The sequence below is a fragment of the Anopheles moucheti genome, chromosome 3 (genome assembly GCF_943734755.1).
Source record: "Anopheles moucheti chromosome 3, idAnoMoucSN_F20_07, whole genome shotgun sequence".
In the NCBI taxonomy this organism is placed as follows: Eukaryota; Metazoa; Arthropoda; class Insecta; order Diptera; family Culicidae; genus Anopheles; species Anopheles moucheti.
Genome location: NC_069141.1, coordinates 72,232,160 through 72,245,495, shown reverse-complemented (window position 1 = coordinate 72,245,495; position 13,336 = coordinate 72,232,160). Strand labels below are relative to the sequence as shown.

General features: G+C 45.1%; 2 protein-coding genes across 2 annotated transcripts; both read left to right on the top strand.

Moving 5' to 3' along the window:
- The first annotated feature begins 3,781 nt into the window (after positions 1 to 3,781).
- Positions 3,782 to 5,731, top strand: LOC128303969 (guanine deaminase). The gene is made up of 5 exons (XM_053041078.1): positions 3,782 to 4,163; positions 4,242 to 4,490; positions 4,571 to 4,725; positions 4,789 to 5,438; positions 5,502 to 5,731. Exons 1-5 carry the CDS (start codon positions 4,068 to 4,070, stop codon positions 5,729 to 5,731), a joined length of 1,380 nt encoding a protein of 459 aa, XP_052897038.1. The 5' UTR covers positions 3,782 to 4,067.
- A 628-nt stretch (positions 5,732 to 6,359) lies between these two features.
- LOC128302982 (adenosine deaminase 2-like) lies at positions 6,360 to 8,167 on the top strand. Its single transcript, XM_053039833.1, has 5 exons — positions 6,360 to 6,796; positions 6,866 to 7,348; positions 7,431 to 7,576; positions 7,636 to 7,993; positions 8,059 to 8,167. Exons 1-5 carry the CDS (start codon positions 6,360 to 6,362, stop codon positions 8,165 to 8,167), a joined length of 1,533 nt encoding a protein of 510 aa, XP_052895793.1.
- Positions 8,168 to 13,336: the final 5,169 nt, after the last annotated feature.

Genomic DNA, 13,336 nt, shown 5'->3' with positions numbered 1-13,336 from the left:
AATGAATCTGGATCTCTTGTCCAAAGATTCATGAATCCTCTAACTATCATGGATCATCAAAGATAAATGACCTCCGAGGAGCATGATCTACCACTGAGGATTCGTGAATCTCTTATTAGTCCCTCCCAGATTTGATCGACTCGTAATAAGAATGACTCTTCCCAAAAGATTCATTACGCACAACACTATTCTCTACCTTAAGAAAACCAATGGCCTTGAAAAAGTAAAGGTTTTACACGACAACGATCGACAAACAATAAATCACATTAACAACACGTTTCTATGGCATCTTACATCCAACGCAGTACGCGGTGACTTTTGAAACAATTGTGCTGAACAACAGCAAAACGATGAACGAATTAGACGAGCGAAAATGTAGCACAACGAGCCCACATTAATTACACCGCGTAATTATTGCCGAACAGAAGTTCAGGAGAAATTCAAACAAAGCAACAACTGACAACGAAATGGTTTGTCGCTGTCGACACGAGCGCGCACGGGTAATGCGACCACAGACTGCTGCTTCTCACTAAATGGAGCAGATAAATACTGAAGTGCCGCGTAAAAGAACCCGAAAACCAGACCCCCGGGAACTCGGGATTCAATCCATCACGAAACGCAAAACCAAACGGATTTCAATAATTAGGATGACAAAAGGAAAATATGAGATGAAGCGGATGATGCTGATGATGACAAACGCGTCGCGCTGCTTTCTCGCTTTCACGAACGAACGGAGTGAGAAGGTTCTCGGGTTGGTTTCGGTATGTTGGTGGGTTTAAGGTGGCGGGGGGAGAGCGCAGAAAGGAAAGGGAAGGAGGGAGGGGGAGAGCGAGGGATGTGGAGGAAGCTGGAGCGGTTACTTCATTATTGCTACCCACGTTGCCAAGTCAAAAAGATGTGAGCGAGGGTGAGAGATGAGGGGCAGAGTGGCAAGCAGACGAGAACCTCTTGGAAAAACGCTTAAACGGTGCCCTTAATTGAAACAAACAGTGACACAAGCGCGAAACGATCCAGAACACCGCCCGAGCGGGACAGAGATGAACGACACGATGGCAATAATAACAAGCGGAGTTACTAATAGCAGTAGCAGCAGCAGCAGCAGCAACACGCCATCAAACAACGGCAGCAAACAGTAAAGCGCGCCTCGTAACCGACACCCGAAAAAAACGAACCTTTTTGTTTCCTTCTTTTGCTGCTGCTGCTGCGGCCGTTCTCGCCTCCCTGCTTAGCTTATTTTTCCTGCTGCGGCGGAAGCCCACCACTGCCCACTACGTTCTGGGAAAATTCAACCCGAAATGTGCACAAACCGAACGCCGAACACACTGCGAGGTCCGACCAACCGAATAGCCGCTGCAAAACGCTTGCACCCGCACTGCTCCGTGTCAATTTATCGACTATTAACACACAAAAACTCCGAATGTCAATTTACAACTGAAACCATTTGTCTGATTTGTGAAACAAACACATCAGGAAAGCAGTAAAAGATAATCGACTCCCCGCGCGCACTAATGGAGCATAGAATTACATTCATATTCATCGCACACAACACCATCATCATTCCCGTATATTATTACTGCTGCGCCACCCCGCCGCATCTGCTGTGGCCTGCCGTCTCCTTCCCACCAACGCTTGTTCGGCTCGGTCGTGTATTTCACGTCACAGACACTCGGCCGGCAGTCGTTGCGAGAGAGCAAGAGAAAGAGAGAGAAAGCAGACTGTGGTTGTGTGAGTAGTTGCCGGTGCGAGAGTGTGTACGGGATGATTGGCGAGATGAGCGAGAACCACAGCGCGCGCGAGAGCAGGTTGGTTGTGCAAGTGGGAGCAGGATGGCACGAACGGTAGCTGTAGCACACAAGCAAACACAACCCGTGCCTGCATGTGGCAGTGGTAGTAGTTAGTGCTTTATTGCGCTTGTTAAACGATACGATACGTTGGTACGCGGGCGCGGGGAATGGTTGCACAAGTGGGGCCGATGGGAGGGAAATTGGAAAAACGATTCTGATTTGAATGTCCCTACTCATATGTATATAATTTTCGCTTTATTCTCTTCTACCTTCTCTCTTTGTCCGCCCGTCCTGCACCAACACCATGCTGTGACCGTTTAAAAAGAAGGATGTGTGCGAGTACCGGTTGGGTTGGCTGGCAGCGGAGGGGAAGAACGATACAAGTGTATCATCTTCGTTATCTTCGGAGCGGTGAGTGCGAGTAAGTGCGCCCTCGTGCCTATCGCATCGAAATCGTACGCACCGCTGCAACATGTGAAACACGGCGGCACAGCATCCGTAACACATCGCAAGTGGGCAGGAAAAGTAATGCGTCGCCTTCGTTTAAGTTGCTCGTTCGACGCTTTAATTCGCACTTGTCCGCAGGTCGCTCTATCTCTCCCGCTTCGCGAGAAAGCATGAGAACAACAGTCCGTGCAATTGATTGATGTACTGCGAACGTTTTATTAGCTGCGACGATGAGAAACGATATTAGATCAACTTACCGGTTGGACAATTGGTGCTGCCACGGTACTTGACCACACTGAAGAGAGGCTTCGCATTCATTCTGTCTCTCTCTCTCTCTCATAGGCATCGTTAATCGATTGGACATATTTAGTCTATTGGATTCATTTATCTAAGCATTCACAGGGAATTAGCATGATTTATTGTTTATGCATTTATTGTACAAAATGTTGTAGATAATTCAAACAAGCGACGAGAACGAGAACGACACATTCAAATTATGCACGTTTAATAAGAAATTCAGGATCAAAATCCGCCCTCGAAAGAGCCGTACACCGAACTAACAATTCGGAAATAGGTTATTTGAGTCACTGTTTCGAACCAGTCATTAGAAGATCCCAGAACCGAAGAAGCCATACACCTTTATTAAGACTAGGTGCGTTGTTAAGGTTGATTGCCGCCTGGGAACACCACACTAATTTTCATGTTCATTGTTCACACAATTGTTTTCAGATTTCCGATACCAGGAGAGCATGTTGTGTAAGGAAGATCGATGAAATGAGAAGCATCCTTCATCTCGCTCAAACTTTCCGTCGGCTGGTACGAAATTCCATACAAACCAGCTGTTTTTAGCTTGTCGATACCAGAAGAGCATGTTTTTCAAGAGGTGACAGCTAGTTTGCTTGCAAGTTTGTTGCATGTAAGTTTGCATACAAGTTTATTGCATGCAAGTTTGTTGTATGCAGTGTTGCTCAACATTGCATACGAAGTTGCGCGCCATCTTGCTTTGCTGGTACTAGGTGTCACCTCTTGAAAAACATGCTCTCCTGATATCGACAAGCTGAAAACAGCTGGTTTGTATGGAATTTCGTACCAGCCGACGGAAAGTTTGAGCGAGATGAAGGATGCTTTCCGTTTCATCGATCTTCCTTACACTAGCGATCGCTCTCTCTCTCTCTCTCTCTCTCTCTCTCTCTCTCTCTCTCTCTCTCTCTCTCTCTCTCTCGTGGCCCTGCACCTATTGAACATTGTTGTTTTAAACGGTTAAACTGCATTGGATTGTGCGTTAGTTTTGTTGCATTGTTTGGTATATTGAGATTGGTTTGGCATGTTTTTTTTTAATTTAAAACTCTCATATTAATTATTTGTTAACTTGCGTAAAAATCTGGATAATGTTTCCCCTTGGGGACGTCTGAACGTCGCTTAACATTACGGTTGCGATGTTTATTCGATGTGTTGCGCTCATCTGTCAGTGCTTTGTTTATGTTCGATGCACACTGTCAGTGGAGTCAACCCTTGTTTGAGCAAACAAAAATTTCGCACATCTTCTACCCGAATATCGCGTGTATTTCATGTAGATAAACATCCCTGTGTAGTTTTTAATCCAACAACTGAATTACTTTAATTAAAACGTACAAATTATGGCATATTGGCAAAACTTTCCCAACTTTAAACGAGTTTGTAAGGTTTCGGTCGTCAACATCAGGGTTAAAAAACCGGTGTTATCAAGAGGGAAAAAAAGTAAACAACTGTTTAATCAGCGTATAAAACAAGTCGTTTCCGGCAATTTGGTATGAACAGTGCATCTGAACGGTAGTATTAACACGTAGCGCAAACACCATGAAGCAGGTTTTTGTTGGTCAGATTGTTCACTCCAAATCGCTGGATGAGCTAGAGATTTTGGAAGATGGATTCGTAGCTGTAAACGATGGCAAGGTAAGTTAACTGCTGTGAGACATTTAGCACACTTTCCATAAAGTTAAATGGTTTGTTCAATTAATCCGCCTATTGTAGATAGAAGCCGTTGGCAAACACTCTCAGCTAGATGCTCTACCAGCATCTCGGTACGAACGAGTAGTGTTATCTCCGTCGCAGTTCCTTCTTCCTGGACTGATTGATTGTCACATCCACGCACCGCAAGTACCTAACATTGGCCTGGGATTAGATAAGCCTCTGCTAGAGTGGCTGGAATCGTACACTTTCCCATTGGAAGCGAACTACCGTGATGCCGAATTTGCTTCCCGGGTGTACAAGTATGTGGTGGTAAGATATCGCAACCTGAACGCAGTTTAAGGTTCTTGTGCCAGAAGAAGTATTTCAATATAAACCGATCCCATACACAGAATACTACCATCAATCATGGTACGACAACAGCATGCTATTTTGCTTCCATTTTTACGGAAACGAACAAGATACTGGTTGATGAGATGTTACGCCAAGGGCAGCGTGGCTTTGTGGGGAAAGTGTCATCGAATAGAATGTGTCCGGATTTCTACGTGTAAGTGCACCGCTGGTTTGCTGTCGATCAAACGAAATGGTATTAATTTTACGTTCATTACAGCGAGTGCAATACGGAAACTTCCGTAAAGGACAACGTAGATTTCATACGCTATGTAATGGAGCGCAAAAGCGATCTGGTGAGCCCCATAGTAACGCCTAGATTTGCAATAACCTGCGACGAGGAGTTACTGCGTGAACTTGGCAGCTTGGCGAAACAGTATCGCCTCAACATCCAAACGCATGTGTCAGAAAATCTGGGTGAAATTGCAACGGTAAAGCAACAATTTCCAACTGCTCCACACTATGCCGGTGTGTACGACGAAGTTGGTCTACTAACGGATAGGACAGTTCTAGCTCACGGTGTCCATCTGGAGGACGCAGAGTTGAGCGTCCTCTCCGCACGTGGCACATCCATAGCACACTGTCCGAGCTCGAACACAAACCTCGGGTCCGGATTTTGCGATGTACGGCGTTTGTTGCACGCTCGCGTTAAAGTTGGCCTCGGTACGGACGTATCCGGTGGCAGCGAAATGAGCATACTGGCCGCAATGCGCGCCGCACTGGGTGTATCGCAGCATCTAAACTTTATGAAAACGCAGCACGTGAAAGGAACGGGAAAAGTTGAGCCCTGTTTGGGCGGAAAGGAAGACAAATACGTTCCACTAACATACAAGCAGGCGCTCTTTTTGGCCACTCTGGGTGGAGCTCAAGGTAAGAAGTGATTGACTATTATTTACATTGCACAATTTACTCATAAACACTCGTTCCTTTCAGCTTTGGCACTCGACAAACAGGTGGGAAATTTCGAGCAAGGTAAACAGTTTGATGCTCTGCTGATCGATACGGACCCTCAGCCGATCGGAGGCTATAAACTACCGGAAAGCCTAACGAAAGATAAAACCAAATCGCAATTATTGCTGGAACTTGTCCAAAAGTTCGTCTACGTTGGTGATGATAGAAATATTGTGCGTGTGTTTGTTGCGGGAAAACAAATTAAAGCATGAAAGCATATCGTGCTTCTTCAATAAAATGAATGAGTAAACTCATTCAAATGTCTAACATTAGAACCGTGGTACTGATTACAAAGCAAGTGAGGTTTTTGATTGTTTACTCGTTATCTGCTGTACGTTCAAAGGTTATCACTGTTAGAAGAGATTGAATATTTTTGTGATGCTGTATTCGATGTATTACTTATGTAACGATCGTATACCATCGTGGCTTATCGTATAGGTGCTACTAGAAAATTCTTTTATTGTCTATTGTTAAGGATAATCTTTCAAAGTGCTCACTAGGCACTTGTTTCAACGTGTCAAGGATCAATTTCAATTTATACATAAATTTGCTTACATCTGATTATTTATAGAAAAAAAAACACATTTATCCTTTTTTAGGGTGAAACATTAGTACGACATTCAATCATGCATGTTTCTTTAATGAATGCACTGTACAATTGGCATATGCGGCCAGTAGAAAATATGGCGCTCATCAATAATTTAGCGCTGGTCTCTATTTGTCTGGCACAAAAATGCCAATCACCTCGTTATACAGCTTATTTATTACAGTTCGGTCACCCAAAGTGGGCGAGTTGATATAAATCGTTGGGCACTGGGATTGTTAATGGCCATTGCTGTGATGTACGTTGGCTTAGTAACTACATGTGTTGTGCTGTGCACTACCGGATGTCAGGGAATGGTTCTATCCAGGACGAAAGCGTACGAAGAACTTCGTGTTGCCATTTTGGACGCCGAAGCTGGCTACGGGTTGGGTGGCAAGGTTTTTCTCAACTCGGACGAATTGCGCGCTGATGTGAAGCTGAGAGCGATGAAAAGGGACGAACTGCAACCGTCAGATCGGGGTCAACCGGTACCGGCAGAAATGCATTTCTTTGACGCAAAACCTTTCATCGAAAACAGCGCCATGTTTGGTGCGTTAAAGCGGATGCCCAAAGGTGCTATACTGCATCTTCACAGCACGGCCGCAGTTTCGTCTAGGTGGGTTATTAGCAACTTAACATATCGCCACGAAGCAAAGCTATGTAATATAGAAGATCGGTACTATTTCACTGTGAGGTAGGTACATAGAGGCTCCATTTAACGTTTAACAACAATTATGCCCATTGTCCCGCACGTTACGCACAGGACGGCTATCAACTGTCCCGCGAATCGAACTCGTTTCATCAGCGATATGAGAAAGGAACGCCACCAGGACATAGCTGCGTTTGACGCATGGCTGGAAAAGTTGATCAATATGAAGCTGAAATCCTCGCGACACGGGCACGCTACCATCGATGAGCTGTGGATGGAGTTTGAGAGCTGTTTCGACGCGATGAAGGGCTTTCTGCAGTACAAACCCTTCTTTGAAGCCTACCATCGGCAGCTGCTAAAGGAATTTCACGACGACAATGTGTACTACCTTGAGCTGCGTACGTCGCTGTTTAAACTGTACGATGCGGATGGCAAGGAATACGGTGCACCGGAGGTGGCGTACATTCTGCACCGGCTGGTGGAGGATTTTCGTCGCCAAAACCCAACATTTCACGGTGTGAAGTTAATACTGTCCAAGCACAAGAACATGACCGATGCAGAGCTCGAGAGTGCGCTAAAGCTGTACGAGAGCTTAAGGTTTGTAGTTAGCTGACAAATACTCCGAGGACTAAATGGTTTAAGGACCAAAATGTCGACATGTACTCTCGTGTATTTGTAGCATCACTTTTCCTGGTTTTGTGATTGGTTTCGATTTAGTTGGACAGGAAGATGTGAATCGATCTTTGCGAAGCTTTGCCTCATTACTGCTGCAGCCACCAATAACATCGGGGCCACCGAATTATTTTTTCCATGCCGGAGAAATAGGTAAATTTGCTTTGGAATTCATTGCTTTAACAAAATTCTGATCATTCCCAATCTTGCAGTTGGATATTTCTCCGAAGCCGATGAGAACGTCATCGATGCCGTGCTGCTCGATACTAAACGCATCGGTCATGGTTATGCGCTGATGAAACATCCCATCCTTTGGCACGCTGTACGACGAAAGCAGCTCGTGCTTGAAGTTTGTCCGATCTCCAACCAGGTGCTGGGACTGGTGCGTGATCTACGCAACCATCCGGCCAGCTTTTACGTGGCGCAAAACATACCCATCGTTATCACGAGTGATGATCCCGGATTTTGGGATGCGGTTGGCGTCACGTTTGACTACTATTATGCCTTTCTGGCCATTGCACCGCAAGCAGGACTCGGCTTCCTGAAGCAGCTCGTGTGGGATTCTATCAGGTATTTGTATGTGTGTTTTTTGCTAATTTTAAGGTACCGCTAACTGATCATATTTCCACGTGCAGATATAGTGCGCTTAGTGACGAAGAGCGTCAAAATATAACAAGAACTATGGAGAAGCAATGGGCTTTATTTGTGCAAGAAATGGCAAAGGATAAAGTTGGGGGGAACTAAAGTCAGCTTAACTTCTATAACAAAACTGTGAAACATGTTTGCATTTGAAGATTAAATAAAAATGAAATGAAATTCAACTCATACATGATCTATTAGATAAGGACTAAAGACAACGGGCTATACCACGATCTCACTGTCGTGCAGCGGTACTAGACTTCTTATACCAATGACACCAGACGACCCAGCCCGTAAAGTCCTTTTATGAGAGGCGACAGTGACAGAGGACCCGGCACCCGTAGGACCTATTTACTAAAGGATTCTTGAATCACTCAAATGGAGATCCTGATTCAATCGTTCAGTTCAAAGATTTATTCATATTCATTAATCTGCATCTGCATCTGATAAACTAAACACTAGCTATTATCTTTTACCCTTACTAGATCTTGCGCAAAACGAAGTTCTAACCTTTCAAAACGAAAAGGCCAGAAAGAGTCCAGATAAGGCTCCGAATATGCTTCTCCGAAAACTCTGCAAAATTGAAAACCCTGTAAAAAGTCCAAAAATAGAATTCTACTGATACCACGAAAAAAAAACAAAATTAAATTTAATCACATTGTTATCCTCATTATCCTTTAAAACGATCAAGTCAATAATTAAAATAAAACATGTTTACTTGCTGTATGTCCAGCTACGTTTGCAGTATGAAGCCAGTGTGCAACAAAAGCAATATGTAGCCGTCTCTTTTCTGCACTTTAAACACGATCGGTAAAGACACCTGCCGTGTGTGTGCGTGAGCGGCTTCCAACACACAGTGTGCCAGCCAAACGCACCCCTAGTGATCGTTGCTATTGTTGTTGTTGTTGTTGTTGTTGTTGATGCTGTTGCCGCTGGAAACGAAGGAAATGAGCGAAAGAAAAGCGGGAGAAACATGAAACTAAAAAGGAAAACATAGAAAACACACCGTACACACTGGATGTGGCGGCACAACATACACGGGCGCGCGCGCGTTGTGCTTTTAACCCTTCGAGTATAATATGTGGCTAATGCTCCCGGAGAAACGGCGATGATGATGACGACGACGACATGTATGATGGTGCCTGGAGGATAGACAGAGGGGTTGTATTGCGGGACACCCTCGTCAACCCTCGGCGTGCAGGGCAACGCGCTCCCGTCTGTGCTACGGATTTGTGTGCGTTGAAGGAGAGAGACCGAAAGAGAGGGTGAGGGAGTGAAAGAGAGAGAGCGTGAATGGATGAAAGAGTGGGTGCGAAAGGTGGCTGTGCGGGACAAACACACACACTTGCGCACGGAGTTTGTTGGGATCGGCTCTTGCAAGCGTTTTGTGCCACTCGCTGTCGCACACCACCGTCACACTGCTCCGATCTGGATGTGGTGCTGTGTAGTGATATTACCTGTTTGGAGCGGAAGGCAAGTGTGTGACACGTTTATAAAAATTTTCCCGAGAAAGTGGCCGTTGCGCGCACACAGCTCCAACCGAGCCTGCATTGTACAGCCGACGACCGTCCGCGTAACTACACGCAAAATCACGCGCGCTGCTCCGGTGGTTCCTTTGGGGGAGGTTTTTTGCCAGCATATTTCAGGGTATTTCTTGCGGTGCTCTGTAGCTTGGTTGGTGCCTTGCTGGGTAGTGTCACGGGGCAGCAACATAAAGGTGAGAATCGAAAACGGGTTGTGCGTTCCGGAACAAAAAAAAAAGGAATATGGCGCTTGATTGATGTGTACGCGGTTGCTGTGTAGTTAATCGAAGCAAGCGACCCAACCTGCTGATCGTTCCTTCGGAGGTGAGAAAGTGAGTCGATCCAACAGTGCAATCATAGGAGGTGTTCGTTTTCAAAGGTGTCTACGATTTGTCTGCTTTTGCACGCTTTTCCCTCCAAGTGTGCGCTCGAAAGGAGTGGCCCACAAGTGGTTTCATTTTTTTTTGGGAAATATTAAGTGGCTTTGCAAGCGAGTGTGAAAATATCCCTCTCGTGTGTGTGTGTCGAAAATGCTCGGTGGCATTGCGTATCCGGGATCTGCACGGAATACGAAATGATGTGCCGTGGCGGTGTAATGCGTTGATGCGTGTCCGTGTCCCGTGGTGCTTTCACGATCTCGCCCAGAGAGGAAGATCTTTCCCGTTTTCGGTGTGGTTGTCAACGTTCGCTGACTTTCCTTTGACTTCGATCGGTTAAGGGGTTCCAGGTTGGTGGCGCAGGTAGCAAAAGGAAGTAACCCGAACCAGCCCTGCCCGAGCATAGCCAGCGTAAAGAGCCACAGCGGCAGAGACACACACACACACACACACACACGCACAGAGCGCGTCATCCAAAGGAAAGGAATGTTGACTTAATGCTGTCGCATCAGGTAAGCCATGCAGGGTAGAGCGAGAGCTTTGCGTTAAAAGGTCGAGCGAGATCGAAAGGGATCGTCGATCGTACCTTGGCGGAGGGGTTCGGAAGAAAGATATGGCCGCGTAAAAGAAAGGCATAGAAGAGAACGGCAGCTTCGTAGCGGGAAAACCACTACCACCACCACCATCACAGTGATCGTCATAGCAACCACTGTATGTTGTTAGGGCGAACCAGCGCGGCGGTTAGGGCGAAGGGCGAACGGTGCTGAGGGGAAAAAGGTGATCGTTTCGGTGATCTCGCGGCTCGAAGGAACCTGTTGTTGGATGGAAACACGGAGGGTACAACGGTACAGCATAAAAATTGTAGCCTGTTTTGCATACATTCGCAAAAAGAGCGAGCTCCCCGGAGGGAAAAGGGTTGAAAAAGAGGAAGGAAAATTGTGCAAATGACCAGTCTCTCGCTCTCGATCCCCGTTTGTTGTTCCCCGTTGTAAGTGAGCTGCTGCTAAGAAGTTGCACAAATGGGGGGGGCTAGTTTATGAGGGAACCGAGGAGCCTTTTATGTTTGTACATGGATGTGTGTGAGTATGTGTCACGGCTAAAGTAACGGCGCGCGCGGTTTTGTAGAGAGAATTATGTTTTTTTTTATTTCTCCCCCCCTTCAGTGAGATGGATTTGTCCCTTTTATTGTGTTGTGTACCTTTTTTAATTCATGGTCACAGGTTTATGTTTTGTGTTTTCTTCCCTTAATGTGTGTATGGTACAGCGGTGTTTGTTGTTTCTTTCCAAGGTGTGCAGGTGCAAGGTGTGTGACATTGATGCGTTTATGCATGCGCAAAAAACTGCTGTCTAGAATTAATCTCCTTCACATAAACTCACACACCAATGTTTACACCGCACCCTTCAAGAAAGCTATGCGAAGGAATGTCAAGGCGGTGGGGGTAAATGCACCTCGGGTGTAGTGGGTGCAGAACAAGAAAGGAAAGTCATAGTGGGTACAGGGTGTACCTCACCACATTTGCATCATTAAGTATGCGTATATACTTATTATGTGATGAGAGTGATGTCAGTTTTTACTAGATGCTTAGAGGGGAAGATGCTTCAAAGATATTTTGGAACCGTATGTATATAAGGACTAACGAAAGTACCCTGCTTTATAGGGAATCCTGTAAAGTAATTGGGAATTGAATGATTCTTCGCAACAGATTAATTTGAGAACAACACTACACTTGAGTTAATGTGAAATTGCTCAGTATGTTTACGTGCAGGCTGTTGCAAAAGGAGCAAAGATATATAGGAGATCTACGAGCTGTACGATGATTGTGTATCTTACATCGAATTAGACTCACAATTACGACAATTAGAAAAATGGTAGTTTGGTATCCAATGAACAGGGAGGGTCTGTGTTCCATAGCGATAAACTCCATACAGATCATTCATGTTGAATAATTCATGAGTCTTTGAGTATTCGTGTATTTCTGACATAGAGATTCAAATGCATTCATTCGGAGTTCTTTTATACCGTCCACATGCACGGAGAATGCGTGCTAGCTTCAAATTAAGTCCACCTGAATATTGGAGATATTGGATTGGCATACCGTTAGTGGTTTAGAGGACATCTGTAGCCCCGAAATCTCTACCACCAGCCCATTTGGCAATTTGGTCTAACAATTTGGCCAACAACTAATGGCAAATTTGGTCCAAAACTGATGTCGGAACGATTTAATCGATGCTCCCTGCATTTGAATTTAAAATCTCGTATGATGTCGATGTTCAACGAATGCCAGATCATGACTCTGGACCAGCTACGAAATTCCCTTGCCAGGTCGTCAAAAGCTCGTGAAGAAGAACATAAACATAGTTTTCAATAACACAATTCTAATAATAAAAATGTATCTAATATTGTTTTTAAACCATAGTTTGAAATTGTATTTGAACGTATGCAAACACCCTGTACGCATGTAAAACGCAACCGTCTACCAACAAAAAAAAACCAACCAAAAGTCAAATGTTTTAAGTCTCTCCAAAAGTCGTTTGCTGTATCTCACCCCATCGTTGTGACGATAATGGCCGTGTTTTGTGTACGTGATCAATCTGCTATGGGGTTTCTTTCTGCTTCTCATGCTTAAACGTTTCGCGTATGCGTAATGCGATTGGTATGTCGGTGCATATTTGTTCTTCCCAAGCAGCTGTGACTGGTGGGGATGAAAGAATCGCGAAAAAACGTCAAGGGACAGCGGTGCACGACTCTATCCCCCTCTCTACCATCTTATATTAGTCGAAGTGGAATGTATTATTGATGATTTCCTTTCTCACCAACACGTTCGCACTTTTTATTATAAATAAACGTTGTTCGTCGTTGGTTTTTTTTTTAAATATTTGCGAAATGTCAAAACGGACGATTGAATCCGGGGAACTGCCGCCGTGGTGCCTTGGCGTACCGCGCATTCGTTCCTGCTTCATTAATGATGCAAATTAGGGCCGGACATCGATGTTCGGTGTGACAGAAAAGGATGGAGAGCAACATGCTCCGAAAACTGCTGAAAACACTGACTCGATTCGGAGCAAACATTGACAAGGACGCACAAAGTTGGCTGTGGCGTGCAGGTGTAAACCTCTCTCGCCATTTGCTTAGAAACGCTCTCGGTTTATGTAGTCTCTCTCACCGAAACGCACACAGGCACGGCGGAATAAAAATCTCATTGAAGGGAGGTATCGTTGGTGTGTTGATGATGATGGACTGGAAAGGACCTCTTCGCACAGTTCCTCAGTTCGTCGGTGGCAGGTTTTCGCAATCGTAGTGTGTTGGATAAACTTTTAACAGAGCGATTTGTGCGGTGGAATGTGTGAAATGTGTGCATAATTTGCATTTACCA

What these genes read in the sequence shown, in the direction of transcription:
- LOC128303969 (XM_053041078.1), top strand. Translation starts at nt 4,068, where the DNA reads ATGAAGCAGGTTTTTGTTGGTCAGATTGTTCACTCCAAATCGCTGGAT. An exon ending in GGGTGTACAAGTATGTGGTG is followed by an intron (nt 4,491 to 4,570) that starts GTAAGATATCGC and finishes TCCCATACACAG; the next exon opens with AATACTACCATCAATCATGG. An exon ending in ATGTGTCCGGATTTCTACGT is followed by an intron (nt 4,726 to 4,788) that starts GTAAGTGCACCG and finishes CGTTCATTACAG; the next exon opens with CGAGTGCAATACGGAAACTT.
- LOC128302982 (XM_053039833.1), top strand. Translation starts at nt 6,360, where the DNA reads ATGTACGTTGGCTTAGTAACTACATGTGTTGTGCTGTGCACTACCGGA. An exon ending in TTTCCATGCCGGAGAAATAG is followed by an intron (nt 7,577 to 7,635) that starts GTAAATTTGCTT and finishes CCAATCTTGCAG; the next exon opens with TTGGATATTTCTCCGAAGCC. An exon ending in CTCGTGTGGGATTCTATCAG is followed by an intron (nt 7,994 to 8,058) that starts GTATTTGTATGT and finishes TTCCACGTGCAG; the next exon opens with ATATAGTGCGCTTAGTGACG.